Source organism: Gymnoscopelus braueri, assembly GCF_963280865.1.
Source record: "Gymnoscopelus braueri genome assembly, chromosome: 1".
Taxonomy (NCBI): Eukaryota; Metazoa; Chordata; class Actinopteri; order Myctophiformes; family Myctophidae; genus Gymnoscopelus; species Gymnoscopelus braueri.
Genome location: NC_137603.1, coordinates 45461176 through 45478317, shown reverse-complemented (window position 1 = coordinate 45478317; position 17142 = coordinate 45461176). Strand labels below are relative to the sequence as shown.

The 17142-nt window shown below is 39.2% G+C and overlaps 1 protein-coding gene across 1 annotated transcript; it reads right to left on the bottom strand.

The window, feature by feature from the left end:
• Positions 1–813: 813 nt before the first annotated feature.
• Positions 814–15720, bottom strand: cstf3 (cleavage stimulation factor, 3' pre-RNA, subunit 3). The gene is made up of 20 exons (XM_080438347.1): positions 15546–15720; positions 13934–14041; positions 13667–13762; positions 8857–8889; positions 6112–6209; positions 5955–6021; positions 5811–5845; positions 5354–5480; positions 5175–5252; positions 4887–5049; positions 4093–4202; positions 3856–3972; positions 3535–3753; positions 3088–3190; positions 2722–2791; positions 2427–2622; positions 2164–2311; positions 1938–2032; positions 1761–1821; positions 814–1358 (listed from the first exon to the last, which is right to left on the bottom strand). The coding sequence occupies exons 1-20, from the start codon at positions 15570–15572 to the stop codon at positions 1168–1170; spliced, it is 2142 nt and encodes a 713-aa protein (XP_080294473.1). The 5' UTR covers positions 15573–15720; the 3' UTR covers positions 814–1167.
• Positions 15721–17142: the final 1422 nt, after the last annotated feature.

The window sequence follows — 17142 nt, the reverse complement described above, 5'->3', positions numbered from 1 at the left end:
TCTTGGGAGAAACCACTGAACATGGAATGAAGCTTAATGTGGTATGAAGATATAACCAGTGGTGGAAAGTACATTTACTCAAGTACTGTACTTTAGTACAATTGAGGTAATTCATGGAGTATTTCCCATTTTAAATACTTTTACCCCACTACATCTCAGAGGCAAATATGGTACTTTTACACAACTACAAATACTTGAAAGCTAGTTGTTACTTTGTAGATTTGATTATTACAAAGCATACACTAACCACTTCATCCCTATAATGTATATACCTCAGCTATTTGAAAATAGCTGACCTAAAAGCTTACAACACGTCGCATCGACAATGCGATGCATTGTGGGCTTGTAGATCTGCCATTTTCAAAAGATTTAACATTTTGAAAATTGAAATCAAATCAAAGTTTATTTATATAGCACATTTCACATGACAGAATCAAACAAAGTGCTGTACAGGTAAAAACACACAAGAAATGGGACATTCTGCATATAAGAGTACTTTTACTTTTGGTACTAGTTTATTTTGATGCCAGTACTTTTATTCAATTTTGAATACAGGACCTTTGCTACTTTTAAGTAAAAGAAAACAGAAGTACTTCTTCCATCATTGATTATAACTGGTTGAACTGGATTGTTAGTCACGGTCATGTTCAATATTATCGTTTGTCTATCGCCCCCTTATGGACCAAATATGCAAATAGTGTTTAATGATCCGAGCTTTTTGTTGAAAAGAAGAGAAAAATAAAACATTACATGGCTGTTTGATTAGGAAATGACTAAGATGCAGAATAAAAGTGACTCAAATGAAAACAGACAATATGCTTTGTTTCTTTCCCCATTTTATTTGAAGGAAATGCATTTTCTCAGTTTACCTAAAAAAAGGACTTGCACTTTGTCATCACAAAAACAACTGTGAGCCAAGATCAATGGGTTGAATTAAAAACTTTGTACAGAATCTTGTCCAGTTAAAAAAAAAAAAAAGCCACAATGAACACAAAGTTTGTGTAGTCGTGTGTGTGTGTTTGTGTTGTACAAGGTTCAACAGTAAGCAGGTTCTGTCAGACACACGCACGAAGACGTAGACACGTGGTAGGTTCACCCTATACGATCACCAGGGAGGGTTACATTCCTGAAGGGTCCAAGCAAACACCATGGGTGTTTTGATTGTGTTCATCGAATCCTCTTCTGCTGTCGTGCGCGGTAGATGTCATGTACAGGTGGGGCTATGGCTCCCTTTTCATCTTCCTCATCCGAGTCGGCATTGGGCCTCTTCAGTGACTTGTGGTTCTCCATGGCTCCGTTGCCCTCGCCACCTGCATTGGGCTGTATGCCTGTGATCAGCTCCACAGCGGCTTCGCACGCTGCAAAGCACACAGAAAAGTGATTAACATTTATTATGTCATGGGGCTGACACAAACTAACATGAAAACAGAAGAGCTTTGGCTTTGACTAGTGGTTCTCAAAGTGGGGTCCCCAGCAAAATGTGTTTTATAGCATCAAAATTATTTTAACCACTTTAATTTGAAAATAGTCAATCTACAAGCTCACAATGTGTCGCATCACAACGCAATGTGAGCTTGTAGATGTGCCATTTTAAAAAAAAGTGTAGTGTTGAAGATTTTGAAACATTTTAACACAAATCTTGTACCCTGGCACAATATGTTTTCAGATGAGGGGCCAGCCAAATACATATTCATTTGGGGGTCCTTGACATGAAAAGTTTTGAGAACCAGTGGACTAAAGGGCTGAGAAAAGCAACTTACTCTCAGGAAGTGTGCATCTCCTGAAAGATTCCATGAGCTCATCGACTTGAACAAAGGGACCCTATAGGACAGAAATAAACAGACGCCCAATTGTTGAAATTATACGGATACACCAATGGCTTTTGCTTCTTGAAATTCATCAGCTGTTTTGCGTGCTCGGCTGTTGCAGCTACTCACCGTGAAACATGTGGGTGGAGGAAGAAGCTTCATGAGGACAACAGCAGCTGGAGGGACAGGGAAGACTCCACCAGGAACAGGGTGTAACCCTGGAGCTGTGGTTAACAGACAATTTCAGACATGTGAGGACAAATTAGTTGTTATTGTTGTTTTTTTCTTCTTCAATTAAGGTTTATGATCAAGGGAAGCTGACAAAGCAGGCAGATGGTGCATAGGTGTTACATACGGGCAAGGTGACGGGGCTGAAAGGGGATCATCTGATTGGTGTCCGGTTTGGGGTACTCAGGTTTACGGTCTGCTTCGTCCTTTGAGGGTGCAGTCTGGGTCACCACCGTCTCTGGGAGTAGTGCAGCGAGTTTGGCACGAGATACATCCTACAAACACAACAGATGACACAGGGTTATAAAAGAAAGAATATATCTAAGCCGAAGGAAAGGCAGGACCTATTAAACTGCCTTTAAAACAAAGGACTGTAGTGTGTGTACACACCTTGTATCCAAGGGCTTTCAGTTCACTGGCAGAGCAAGGGTATAGGTCCATGAACTTGTATCTGTCTACCAGCAAGGCAGTCTCTTTGCCCTCATATTCGTCCTTAAAGGCAGTGAAACGCCTGCGCTCCACTTTCAGAATACTAGCCAGGTCTCCTATGTTGCTCTCAAAGGCTAGGAACCGAGCCCAGATCTCACTGAGGGGGGAAGTGAATAAAAAGTATTAGAGACATGGATTAGCACATCAACCACACTTTAACACACACGCACAAAATGTATTCAACATTTGCCTTTACCCAGATTTTTCAGGCGACAAGCTTCCTGAGGTGAGGACACGCTCAAACAGTACCCTAGTGTTGTTGTCCTCTGGAGGGAGAACAAGAGGATGGAGGAAAAGTCACTCATCAATCTTACATTTGGGAGACAAAGCCTCTTGCAAAATCTATAGCCACCACAACTTGAACAAAAGGTAAGTGAACCAAAGTTGAAACTCAGTATTAATGTTATAAATCCTCTCTGCGCTCTAGCATCTATCACACAATATAAGTTATACATGTACAGCAAAACAAAAAAAAACGTTTTTAAGGTAGCTTTGGATGCCTGACATTCCCTTTTCTACGCATGTATAAACTACAGTATGAAAAGAGTCAATCACAACCTACCGTTAAGGTGTGAGAGGTAATCAATGTAGGCAAGAATGTACTCTGGAATGTCACCATATTTCTTCAAACCTAGTTCAAATATCTTGAAGGCCACAGATTTATCCTGTGAAGAGAGACAAGAGAGGATTTAAAGACTAATTGTAAGACAAAAAAATAACCACATGAACTCTAGCATCCCTATTCTGGGGCAAGTCATAATAGGCGAACATTCTGCAAAAATAACACATCTACTGTACAAGCGCACTATGCGTTGCAACGCATTGTGAGCTTGTAGATTGGCTATTTTCGCTATTTCACTTACAACAAAGTAGATAGTGCTTAAGAGGTTATGGAGGCATGTGGTTGGTGCTTCAGAGGTTATGGAGGCATGTGGTTATGGCTCATTTTGTTTATAATAAAACTACATTTTAACTGATTAAGGGAGAGTGGGAGTATTTATGTCTTCACCTTGCTGCAGTAGTATTCCATCAGCGCCGCAGTTACATAGACATGGTGACGTGTACGTGCGTCCTCTCTGGCCTTCTTGAAGATGGTGCGACCCATTTTTATGCCCTCAGCCCTCCTGGCAAACTTCATGTACTGGATGTAGACCAGAGTGGGGTCGATGTCTTCAATGAGCAACAGTCGATTATAAATGCTGTGGACCTTTTCATGTTTCATACGACTCTGGGAGGAGCAGAAGTTAAAGGATTAGAAAATAAAAATCAGACAAATCCGTTTACTTCTTAATTACCAATGTATTGCCGTTTGTCCAACATGTACACTCACTTCTTCATAGTCAGCAAAGGAGAAGTATAGCAGCATGTTCTTCTTCAGAAGAGTCGCAATGGCACGCTCGTAGATGTTCGCTGCCTCGTCACTAAACAGCTTGGCATTGTTCATGTCCTAAAAGCCAATAAAAAAAATAGGTTTGACAGGTTTAATTTTGAAAATAGTAACGCATTGCAGATTGGTTATTTTGGGTGTGCGACACTTCATGCTTAAGATGTATTAGCATCCTCTTACCCCCTTTTCTGCCAGCAGTTTGCTGGACTGCTCCAGGTATTGTGCTGCCTCATACCATACATCAGGATGGTGGCCCAGCACAAGAAGGCACTGCTCATAGGCAAACATCACTAGAACACAAGATGCAAACAAATGTTGAGATGGCTGCGCTGAATATAGCAAGATATATTCAATGTTATGCAAGACCTACAGTCACAGGCTGTTGTTTGGCCAACGCCAAGTCTTAAAACATGTAATAGACTTATGAAAATAACTGAGGCTTGGGAGGAAGGAGCACAACTGATCAGACCATACTAAAGTTGCCAAGTTCTATAAATACAGACTGGACCTATTCCCATTTGTGGTTCAGACTTTCAAATCCCTCCTACACTTAGTCTCAAGCCTTCTCTCTCCCCCTCTGGGGAGGCACAAGGACTCCAAGCCAAAGTATCCAGTCTCAATCCCATCTCATCTCACGCCAAAGAATCCAGAGTCAACCCCCATCTCATTCCAACTAAACCAACCGACTGACCAACTACCTAACTGAACAACCAACCAGCTTCCCATAAACCATAGACCACATATATTGAGTTTTTTTTCAGCCTATTCTTTATCATTAATCAAATTTCCAGCCTATTCTATACTACCACAATGAAAAACTATGTCAAGTAATATCAAGTTGTGGTCCTAGGCTCATGAATTACAGCAATATCCTCAGCGTGTCAGCACAAATGTAAAAGATCTACATCTGTCTGATTTTCCACTGTATTAATACAGAACTATGAGCTTGGTCTATGGTCTCCATAACAGGTCACCTCTCTTTGTAATTAGGGTCTGGTCTTCTGTGCGCAGTGGGTTGCTTTTTTCCCATTGGATGTACTTCTTCCACATTTCTACTTGTTGGGCCTCCTGAGGAGAGTTCTGGGGTGGCACTGAGGGTGCATTCCTGTCCAGACCCTTCATCACAGTTTCATACTCCTGCATTACATACACCACACAACAGTCCAAGATTAATTTACAGACACATGAACGAAACACAGATTTGTTTAAGATTCAAAATGTATGATTTATTTATTTTTTGCCACTCCACCGCTACATCTCACCTTTGCCACTCTCCTGGCATTCATGTAGTCTCTACTGCGATCTTCAATCATCTTCTTTGCAAGGTGCACATTGATGCCCTGTTCAGAATAAAAGAAGTCAGCGTGAAAGACCACTCACATTTTTATGAGTATGAATTCAATAAACATAAATGGGTTATTAAGGCGTCCATGTCCATCACCTCCTCATATTTACTATAATCTCTCCACAGCTGCTCGATGTTGATCATGGGGTTCACACAGCCCCTCTGGTATACCCTCCGCACTGCTGTGATTCGCTGGTTCTCTGCGTAGGAGCCCACCGCTTCACTAATGGGACACGCAATGAAAGAACCTATAATTAAACACTGGCTCACTCCGTTCATATCACACTGAAACAAGTGTAATATCGCTGTCGGGCAGAAACCTTGTATATCCAAAACCGTTACTTTTCAGAAAATAGTATTTGGGGCATGTTATTATAGCCAAAAATGTAAAGCAATTAATAAGATATTCTGAAATGGCTAAAATAGCCTCCATAGGACGCGTAGTGACCTTGTATATCCGCTATTTTTGCAGGACACTTTGTCATACATTGAAGTATAAAATAGGGCATTCATTTAAGAGGGGATTTTTTTAAGAAAATCATATTCTGCTTACACTCCTTTGAGGAAGTTGATGTAGTCCACCCAAATCTGTGAGATAAAAGAATAACGGTTAGGTGACAGCAGCAGTGACCTGAATAAGCATATTTTATCATATCACAGTACCACGACGACAAAAAAATACCGTAGCAAGACTTACCTGGTAAGACATGATTTCCATCCCAATCTTATCGAGGGCAAAGTCATACGCCTGGGCCATCTTTTCTCTAGTGGGCAAAAAGAGTTTAGACTGGAGTACACAAAGTGATTAATTTGTCATACTTTTCTTTCAAGGGTAATCAAATTCAAAATCATACTTGTAGCTTGGCAGCTTCCCTTTGGTCTCTCGGACATATGAGAGGTAGCATTTCCACAGGTCAATGTGCAGGACTTTCATTAGGCATCTCTGAAACAGCTAGAAAGGGGAAAGTGGAAAGCTAAAAGTGACTGTACTTAAAGGAACTATATAAAATGATTAAATGAATAATAATTAAGCGCAATCACACATGACAGCAGTGACAGTGAAGGAGTGTATCATGTGAATGAGTGATGTTATTGGCTGATGTAGGGGGAGGCAATGCCTGGTGGGTAGTTGCATTTTGAGAAATTATACTAATATTAGATTAGATTCAAGGCTCAAATTGAAATGCCTCTACCAAAACACTATGAAACTATTCTATGAAAAGATAGAGCTGATACATTATTTGGGTCCTAAGATCGTGAAACAGTATACAGTTTAGATCATACATGGGCAACTGGCGGCCCGGGGGCCACATGCGGCCCCCACCTTCCCTTAATGCGGCAGGTTAATATCGGAATACTGATATATTATTGATTTCAGCTGTTACAATTCCTAATATGCAAACATGACCCGCTTTAATTACTTCAGCCTATATTATAGTAGCTTAAATGACTAGTATTCAAAATCTATTGTCTTTTTTATGTCCGTTTGTATTTAAGTTAATAAAGTTAACATAAGTATTACTAAATGCATTTGAAATTAAATTGTTACATTTCAGGATTCCAATTAAAAAAATAGCAGAAAAATAATAATCAGGATTCCAATTAAAAAACAAAAATAGACGATCTACAAGCTCAAAACGTTTTGAGCTTGTAGATCTGCTATTTTTGCGTACTTTTGTGTGACATAGAATGGCGAAGTACGGCATTAATTTACGAAAAAAGTTCAAATACGGAGATAAGTGTTTGCCCAACAGTATACGCAATGTGGCACTCTGGAGTGAGTGTGGAAATATAGTGGCCCTCTCCATCATCAAAGTTGCCCACCCCGGGTTTAGATATTTTAAATATATTCTGAAAAAGCTCAGTTTGTACAAAAGTACAACTACAAACAAACTGCAAGTATTGCCAAGTCTAAGTTATTACAAATTACTGATTCTAAGCTACAGAACAAAAATGAAATAAACAAGCCTGCCCACACAAACATCTAGTTATGACTCTTGATTATGGCCTTGACCTTTTTGGACCCAACTTTAATCATCTCTTCGAGGCAGCCTACTGATCAGTCTCAAAGTTTCATGGAAATCTGCCAATCTGTTCTCAACTTTGACAATGACCTTTTCAGCCCAGACCAAATTTGTTATAATTTCTTAAGTGTAGCCTACCGTTTCGTCTTTTAATTTGAAGAAAAGTCTGATCCAATTATTTTCAGTCATACCTTGACGATACAAAAGTTCATAATCTCTTCCAGGCAGCCTACTGATTATTCCCTACCAAGTTTCATGAAATTCTGTCCCTCCAATCTCAGGTTCTCTTGCTAACAAAGAGATTGATGATTGATTTACTGCAGATATTCCCAGTTATCATACTGAAGTAATATATTTTTCCTTCAAATTCAGATTAGGCAATTATTTGTACTCTTCTGGCTCACCTGCCAGTAAGGAGCCTTCCCTGCGAGGTCATAGGGCGCCTCCGTCCTACTTCTCCAGTTAAACACCCTCCGCTGACAGATGCCGTCACAGCCCATAGGAGCTGCTAGCGCAATGACCAAGACTGCCCTCCCCACCAAGCTATCCCTCACCCTAACAGCCAATTGTGTTCATATACTGTAACCGTTCATCCAAGCTGGATCTATCGCGGTGGATTCAAATCTCTAGACTCCGCAGTGGTGGACAGGTACTTTACCCCTACACCAGAGTGCTCTTTAATCTAGCATTTAACAATGATTTCACATTTTCTTGGCTTTTTATAATTCTCCTATTTATTAATTTATTCTTTGATTTTAACTTGTATTATTTACGCCAATATATTATTGCTTGTTAATACATTTAGTATTTTTGCTTTTTCTATGGGCTGTATGTAAGGTGCTGACAAAGTTAATATAAAACACTCAATATGGTACCCGTGTTGAGATGCATTTTATTCAGTAAAACTGTGAACAGATTCTCAATTTTTATATGGGGATGTTGGTGTTAATGCAAATAAATTAACAGCATGTTCCTCCTTAGCATGAGATTTGGACAGGTTTGAAGGCTGTAACTCTGAACAGTCTGGAAGTAATTCAGTTATATTACATAATGAAGTGTACTGACAGAATCCACTAAATAATCCACAAAAATTACCATTCAATTAAGCCAGACTTGAAAGAATGGTAAATGGAACATCTTTCAACAATCTGAGATTAGACTTGGTATGTTCTATGTTAGGGGGTGCCCTTCATGTTGCTCAGGCCATGCGGTACGTTTCTACGGTTGAAATGCTTAGGTATCATTACTTTCAACTGTAAGGGGAGATGTTTAGATCGTTTTGCACTCTGATCATAATCAATTAAAGGGCAACATATTTTAGAAAATGGTAAAAGAAAAGCCAGACTTTAGGAAAATCAATCATCATTATGAATGTAGGTAACCATTGGGCCACATCAACCAAGTGTTCTGTGGGTGGGCATTAAGCGTTCATTGATTAGACTACCGGTAGTTATAATCAGTGACTAACTAAATTAAGAGGGACATCAGAAAGTCCTGTGAGAGGCTGTAGATGTTTTGATGATCAGTGAAACTAGGTATTCGTAGCTGATGAGAGGACTTGGTGTGATGACTTACCTTCTCTACTTTGTCATAGTTTTTAGCCTTGATCTGTGAATAAGAGTGTAAATGCATGTTAATTCAACATCTTCTTAACCAACGGCTTATAATGAACATGCATTCATGCACACTTCCCAACTCTCTCACACACACACACACCCAAAGCCTTATAAGATCAACAAAGTGAATTTCACACAAGAATGACAAATGTCTTTTTTTATGTTGAGGGGTTTATTCTCTTTGCATTTTGTGCCAAATAACCTACAATTTTAAACACCTCTTGTCATGTGTTCCAGAAACAAATCCTGTGCAAAGTTTGAAATAAAGAACATTAAACATACTGAGTATAATACAATAATGAGTATAATACAATAATAGGCCACTCAAACAGAAAAAAGCTCTTCACAGCCTCCTTTCAGGTTGTTTCCTTAGTAAGTTATTGCTATAATAAAGTCTCTCTGCTTCCTCCTTATGGTACTATCCAATGCATACAGGAAAAGTGTTCCTACCACACAGGAAGACCACAAGGAAACCTGTTGGCCAATACCACACAGGCGGTGTATATGGGTAGAAACGTTAAACTACTGTAACCATGTTATACAATTGTGGCCTAACTCTGAAAAACGAATACCATTTTAAGCAGGTTAGGAGGACAGGGTCATGCAGATTCCATGGCCAGGAAACCTCTCACAGTAGCTGCCCAGCGCTTTGCTGTCGATCTCACACCGATCAATAGAAACGGCAAATGTAAAAAGTTACCCTGTTAAATTGCTACCAAAGCAATAAAATGTGTATTTAGGAAGCCACTATTGGAAGATATACCTGGTTAGAAATGTCTATATCGGAAATGGAGACAAATCATATTTTACCAACTACACTTAACATGTTCATTGGAGCTACAAGAACCAAATTAATACCTACAAAACTGCAATTTATCTGTAAATGTATATTTACAGATGAATAGCCTGTTATTAAGGTCAATAGCAGTATCTATAAAAGAAATGGCACCGTTTGAAGATGTATCGAACTCATAATTCAGAAAAGGCTAGGTAGTATGAGAACCTTTCCAAGGAGACATTTTAAGGTAGGTAGCCAAGACAACAAAAAGTTTCTAAAACCTGACATTGTCCATATACATTTAATGTGCCAGTCCTCACAAAAGTACAACCTAGTTACATTGCCTTACAATGTTGCCTGTGTACCAGGCCCCCAATAAGCAAATGGAAAAGAAAAGAAGTTCCACAAATGAAATGCAAGTCTTGACCATTTATTGAGATGAATCAACAAAGGTTTGACATTTACCTACATAGAATATTGTTACCCTGAATTAAATATCGAACCCTGCAAAGTCACAAGATCATAATAGCTAGATCTTGATTGAATAACAATGCCTCCCTCTGAGTATTTTGGAGGGAAAGCTTTTTTCCTGAAACAAATGATGTGCTTGTCAAACAATAAACCAGCCTGTCCTACTCAAAAAACACCACGTGAGTGGCAAAAGCTGAAGTAACTTTCAGGTAAATCACTTTTCTGGAGAAAGCCAAATTGGCCTAATGGTATATGGATTAAACTGAGTCAATGCACATAAAGGATACATCTGCCTTTATAAAGCAATGCCACAGATGCAATAATTCAAAATGCAGTTTCTATGGTTACATGTTTTATTACACAATGTTAGCAAATCACTCTGCAAAGCATGGGGTTGCGATATACACAAAAGGCTCAGTGCAATGCAAGCTTTTCTAAATGCTACCGCTACCCACATTTCTCAGAAGAGGAAAATGAACTATATAAATTTAAGCCAGAAAGACAGAGTTTTGCACAGGATTAGAAGAAATGTACTGACCCAAAATAAAGCATATTGCTCTACAATGAAGCCATCTAAATGCTAACCTAGGTTTAGATAAATCGGATGGAAATATGCAAATAGAATTGTTGCAATCTCAACATGTCCATGTTTGCAGACTAACGACCATTTCTTCAGGAAAGTGTGCACAACTATCATCAAGAGATAACCACGAAATACAGCATAAATGCTTTCAAGTTGCAGCAATAACAAGTCCAATTCAATATATTTGGTGCACCTAACAATAGGTTGTTAATCAAGTCAATTCTGCTGAGAAATGGAGAAAAATAGGTCCCATATTGGGTAGTGCTGAATACACTATTACTTCCATACATGGCATAATACATGTATAAATCAATTGACCAAATTGAAATCAAATCAAAGATTGGCTATCATATATGGCCTGATGAACAAGATTATCCACCAAAGATGGGGCTGAGAGAGAAAAGTTAAGTTATGGTGAAATTAAACCTGCAATCTAATGTCACTTCTGGCAATCGAAAAAGTGTCTCACTGTATGCGATGCCATTCTAGGACAGCACTTAAATACACACAGCAAAATTCCAATATTCTTTCTTATGGCAATCTCACATCACAAGGTTCAGATATGTATTACTACGGAAAACATGGAGGAAACAAAGAAAATCAGTCTTGGGGGTGCCTATTGCAGTTTGTTTTTATTGTCTACTTTTAATTGTATCTGAGACAGTACAGTAAAAGATAATGTGGAATCCTCCCATTTCACTCCATTAGGACAATGTGGGCTTTCACAGTCAATGGACTGTTAATCAAATGTAATCTGGTCAAAAAGCTAACTATTGTATAAAAGGTATAGATATTAACAACAATAACTTTAGTATCCCCATTCTGGCCATGTCATGATAGGCAAACTATTCGGCAAAAATAGCACATCTACAAGCTCACAATACACCGCGCTGTGAGCTAGGCTATTTTCTGCAACGATTTGGTGTGTAGACCAGGGGCGGGGGGGAAAAAAGGTGGGGACCAAGACAAGTATAGATTTGGGGGGGAGGGGGGGGGGGGGGACCCCAGTCAAATAATGATATAGGGTTTAAGTGGTTAAGGAAGGGGTCATGTGCTATGCTTGTTTGCATAGTACTTACCAAAATAAAATGTAAGTGAAAGGGGCCATGTACTAAGCTTGTTCACATACTTACCAAAACAAAATGTATTAGGGGAACTGACTGTTATACTCTTGATATTAATCATTTGTTGGTTCCAATAATTTGCTGGCGTTACCTGCAGGTAATGGCAAGATTTGCTTTGACACCTGTTGGGATAATGGTAGCTCTGGTCCACAGCGTTAGGGAGCGCTCCTTAACAATATGCAACTGTACATGTATTTTCCTCATTGAACAGGAGCACAGCATCTACACTAAAAGTAAAAACAAATAAATAGAGAATTTACTTTAGCTACTCACCGAAAAAAAAAAAAGCCTGTTGGTGGCACAATTGAGTGAATCAAAAGTTTCTCCGTCCGGTGGATCGTTTTATTTTCTGGCTAAAAAGTGTATTTTACAGAAAAAGTGGGTGTGAGTTTTCCCACGTGGAGAAAAGGATTTCAACAATCAAAGACAGTCTTTTTTTTCGGTGAGTAGCAAAGGTATACGCTTTACTTTAGTGTATACATTAATCCCGTTCAATGAGGAAAATACAGTCAGATAGGAGGAACTCCTAAGGCTATGGGCCAGAGCTAGTGATACAGCTAGTATTCAAGGTTAACTGAACTGCAAAAAGGGAAAGGGGATGATTTGAGTGAGTTTCTCTGGAGGAAACTAGGCTTGCGAACTGTACCAACATGGGTGCTCAGCTAGTTAGTGCAGTCCATGCTAATTGTGAGCCTGTGTTTGAATTTGACCCACGTCTTGTAGCTCTTATTTCTCTGCCCTAGGTAATCTCTCTACCCTGACCGACCTGTAATAAAGCATTAAAAAATAAATCTTAGCTTCAGTCTATTACATTCTCCAAAACGTGCTGGGTGAACCTCACTCTGTAGCCTGCATTTAGTCTAAATGTCTGGAGTGAATGGGGCATGTGTCACTGCTGAGAATACAAAACAATTAATGGCTCCTAAACCTTTGACCAAACCCTGTGTGAATTTACTTTTAATAAAAAGAACTGCTGTATATTCTGAGTTATGATTCAGAATTTCTGCTAGGGAATAGTCTCAATAAATGCACTAAATGGAAATTAAATAAAAATGCATAACAGTGCAAAAGAAAAGCAAACACCATCAATAACTGATGGTATGGGGAGAAAAGATGGGGGTGAATGAATCTTGTGTCATGTACAAATTTGGTGGGGTGGGGGGCTGACTCAAGTGAGTTGGCCACAACAAATAAAAGAGTGATTTGGCCACAAAGAAAAAACCTCAGCTGTCTTTCATAGTGTATTTGTTTTAAACAAAAATTACCCCAAAGAAATGACACAGGAGGCAATAAATAGACACGACAAGTGAATAAAAGGCTAATGCACTCCAATACTATTAAAATAGTTTTAATTCTGTTGCAGATCAAACATGCAACAAATGCACTTTACCCCATTTAAAATAACGGCGCATATATGTATTTTAAAACCCAGGAACAAAAGCAGACTTTCTGAAAAAGAAGTCATTAGAGCTCATTTTCCCTTTCTTGGCATTTAAAGACACAATCCTTATTTCGCCTACCATATTCATATCACACTCAAGGTTGTTTTTAGACATTCCATTGTTTGGTTTGTTTTTTTGTTGTTTTTAACCCACTAAAATTAACTTACCAATTGCAGCTGCATCTCTATTGTGATATCTATAGGCTATAGCAAAAATATGTATTCAACACCGTCTCAACTCATTTGTTGAACTTTAGGATTGTGGCTCTAAATTTCAGTCAATTTGAAACATTTTGTTTGTGTGAAAGTCACATTGTTGATCATGTTAGAAAAATGCCCAGCCATGCACACAAAGAAATAAAAGATATTAACCTCAGCCTCAATGAATAGTTTCCAGAATCTGCCGGAACTTGGGAACTGGGTGACAAGACGCTCATATGTCTTCCTTGCTTTATCTATTGGTTGGTTCTGAAGAATGAGAATGCATTTACATTTATACTAGTTAACAAAAGGATAAAGCACTCCTCCTATATGGAAAAGGATGTCATGTTTATAACTTTTTAACCATAACCAGTCCCACCCTCCACCCTGGTCCCAATGTTATACAACCCCTAGGAATGCAACCCTGTGTCACTAAACCTGTGCTTCTCGAATCAGAATGCTCCATGCGTCAAGGTCATATGGATTTTCTTCCAACTTCTTTTCAGCCTTCTTCACCTTCTCTGGAATATACTCTGCTGCAGCAGCCTACAGGAAAACAAATTCACAGGGCAGAAATATACAGTTAACAGATGCACTTTAAATGCCATTTAGAGTAGAATGCCCACTTTCTTCTTGGAACAACCATAAAGCTGATGCGACAATAAGAAACCAGACAATGAAATCAGTTTGCACACAGACTTTGGGGCAAGGCAAGTTTATTTATATAGATGGTATAGAACATTTCATACACAAAAAAAAAGCAATTCAATGTGCTTTACATAAGTCAAACAGGGCATTTAAAATCATACAAATACATAAATAAAAACATAAGATAACCTTGAAAAGGATTGTAGGCTGAAATGTTTTAATAAAGGCCGACTTGGAGCTTCTTTTGTTTTGGGACTGTATGTAAATGTGGTTATTGTTGGCACATAACTAAAGGTTGCCTAGTGTTTATTTATTCTGGGAACAGTCAATAGACCGGTCCCAGACAACCTGAGACTCTGATGGTTCATAAAGTAAAATAAGTCTGTAATGTATGATGACGAGATAGATAAGATGTATTATGTGGCCATAAATCATTCAGTGATTGATTTAAAGACAATCAACAATATTTTAAAAACAATCTAACTCATTGGAAGCCAGTGCAAAAAAATCTGACATTTGGGTGTAATGTAGACTTGGGATCAATTTGCTTTGCAGGTAGGTGGTGGCTGATCGATCTGAATCTCTCTAGATCGGATATGGAAACGGCGCTTACATGTGTATGTGTGAGTGTGGCGGGCTCATGACCGGATCAGGATCCAGAGCAGTAAATAGAAACCAGACTTTCCATAGGTACTGCGGAAAGCCTGGTGAGGCGAGGTCTCAGGTTATGAGTTCTGCTTTTTTTTTTATCTTAGACCAGTCTGTGTCTGGACCTCTAAAAAAAAAGGAGCTGCATCTGTTCTGACCTCAAGCATATTTAAGACGAACTGGCACAAAAAACTGATCCATGCAAAAACAAGGCCTTGGACAACAACATGGAACTGATTTAACCATTAGAGGATATAGATAAAGTAGTATTTTAAACATCAATGCTCATGAAGTACACGCTTTAAGAAAAAAATGTAAAATTGCATTGCTTTGAGTTTAACATAAGAAATACAATAGAGTGTATGCAACCTTGTCTGTTTTCTTGGTTGTAACCCCACAGAATATTCAAGTTAACCGTAGCTAGTTAACGTGGGTGAAAGGTTAGCCAACCAGTGACAATGTATTTCGACGTGTTGCACCTTCGTCTTAATAAAATGTGTCAATGTAGGCCTAGTCTACGTCATGTTTTTGGACTAACGTTAACTCGACTGCATGACGTGGTTAACTGATATATATATACACCCAAATAGCAAACGAGTCACTCTGAACTTTTGTAGATTTCCGCAGCGCTTGCCTGCTAAACAAGCTAACGTTAGCATCGTGAGGCCTGCAGACTGCACTGCGGTGCTAGAAGCGTTTCAATGTGATTAGCTCTTCAGTTAGCATGTTTATGCTAAGCGTTCCAATTGCCTACCTGGTCGGCTGCTACTTCGGTGGACATGGTTGGGGGGAGAATTATCTAGATGCAATTGCAAAAGGACGTAAACACAATAATATGATAGTAATATAATATTTTAAAACGGCTAAGAAATCGGCATATCTTCAAGACGACGGGGTTTTGGCAGGCGGGCGCTCAGTTCACTGGTCGTTCTCTCAAAATGGCGAAAAAATGGTTTACTTCCTCCTTGTTCAGAGCGAGGCCAAATTTAAGCGTCTTTCAGCCGCTAGTGGCGCTCTTGAGCAGGTTGGAACCACCGTGAGCTTTGTAAGGCAGTGGTTCTCAAACTTTTTCATGTCAAGGACCCCCAAATTGACACTTATTAGCCTGCGGACCCCCATTTCAAAAGATATGCCAGGGACATAAGAGAAGATTTTTTTACGGCTCTAGCAGTGATTCTCAACCATTTTAATTTCAACGATCACCAGTTTGACTACGGACCCCCATTTAATGGCATTTCTATCTCTGGGACCCCAATTTATATTGTAAAATCTATGTTAACTTAACTCTGAGAGTGTACAAATGGAACCAAATGGACCCGTTAGGTTCCATACATGGGCATAAGAGGTAAGCAGTTGAGCAATTTCTTTGATTGAATATTGTATTAGACATAGAAATGTAAAAACAGCACGAGTACAGTCAAACACTTTGTCTAAAAGGATAACTCCAAAAAAGTCCTTGCAGTCTTGTTTCCATTGGGGTCCAGGTATTCAATTCATCAACATAAAATAGCACCAACATTCAATATCATCACAAATATAAAACACTATATGTAGTAGGAAAAAAAGGGGAGGGGGGATGGGGATGAGGGGATTTGAGGGATGGGGTCAGGGTATTCCACACTTTACTTGGGTGGCAGTGCTGTAGAAGGAGAAGTTGCCCATGTTTGTATTATGGGTGGGTGGTACCAGATTGTTGTTTAGCCTGCAGTAGTCTACATTTTCTACAAATATTTACAGTATAAAAACTATTGGAGGATGATGCAAATGACACTTAATGGCTTTCACCTGTTCATTTGTTGACACTTGTTGAATGTTAACCACTTTAACCCCACTCACTCCCCCACCAAAATGTCTTCAATATAGGGCTATTTTTAATAACCTGTGTGTGTGTGTGCGTGTGCGTGTGCGTGTGCGTGTGTGTGTGTGTGTGTGTGTGTGTGTGTGTGTGTGTGTGTGTGTGTGTGTGTGTGTGTGTGTGTGTGTGTATGTGAGAGAGAGAGAGAGAGAGAGAGAGAGAGAGAGAGAGAGAGAGAGACTGTTTTTTACTGAGGGAGAGTAGTGACTGTCCCTCTCACAAACCTCTACAGGTCCTCATGTAAATAGGTAATCGGTCAGCAGGGGGAGACATAACCATAGCGTGTCGACAATGGTAATCCAGAAACAGACCAGAGCAAAAGACCACCGAGTTCTATATTTTAGTTTTTGTGCATCATTGACTGTAGGCTACATGTGTGTGCATGGAGTTAACATTACACTTCTTTGGCCCCCACCCCGTCTAATGCATTATAATAGCTACTTATAATGAAATCAAACAAATCAAACAATATTCATTATATCTGCATTTAACACTG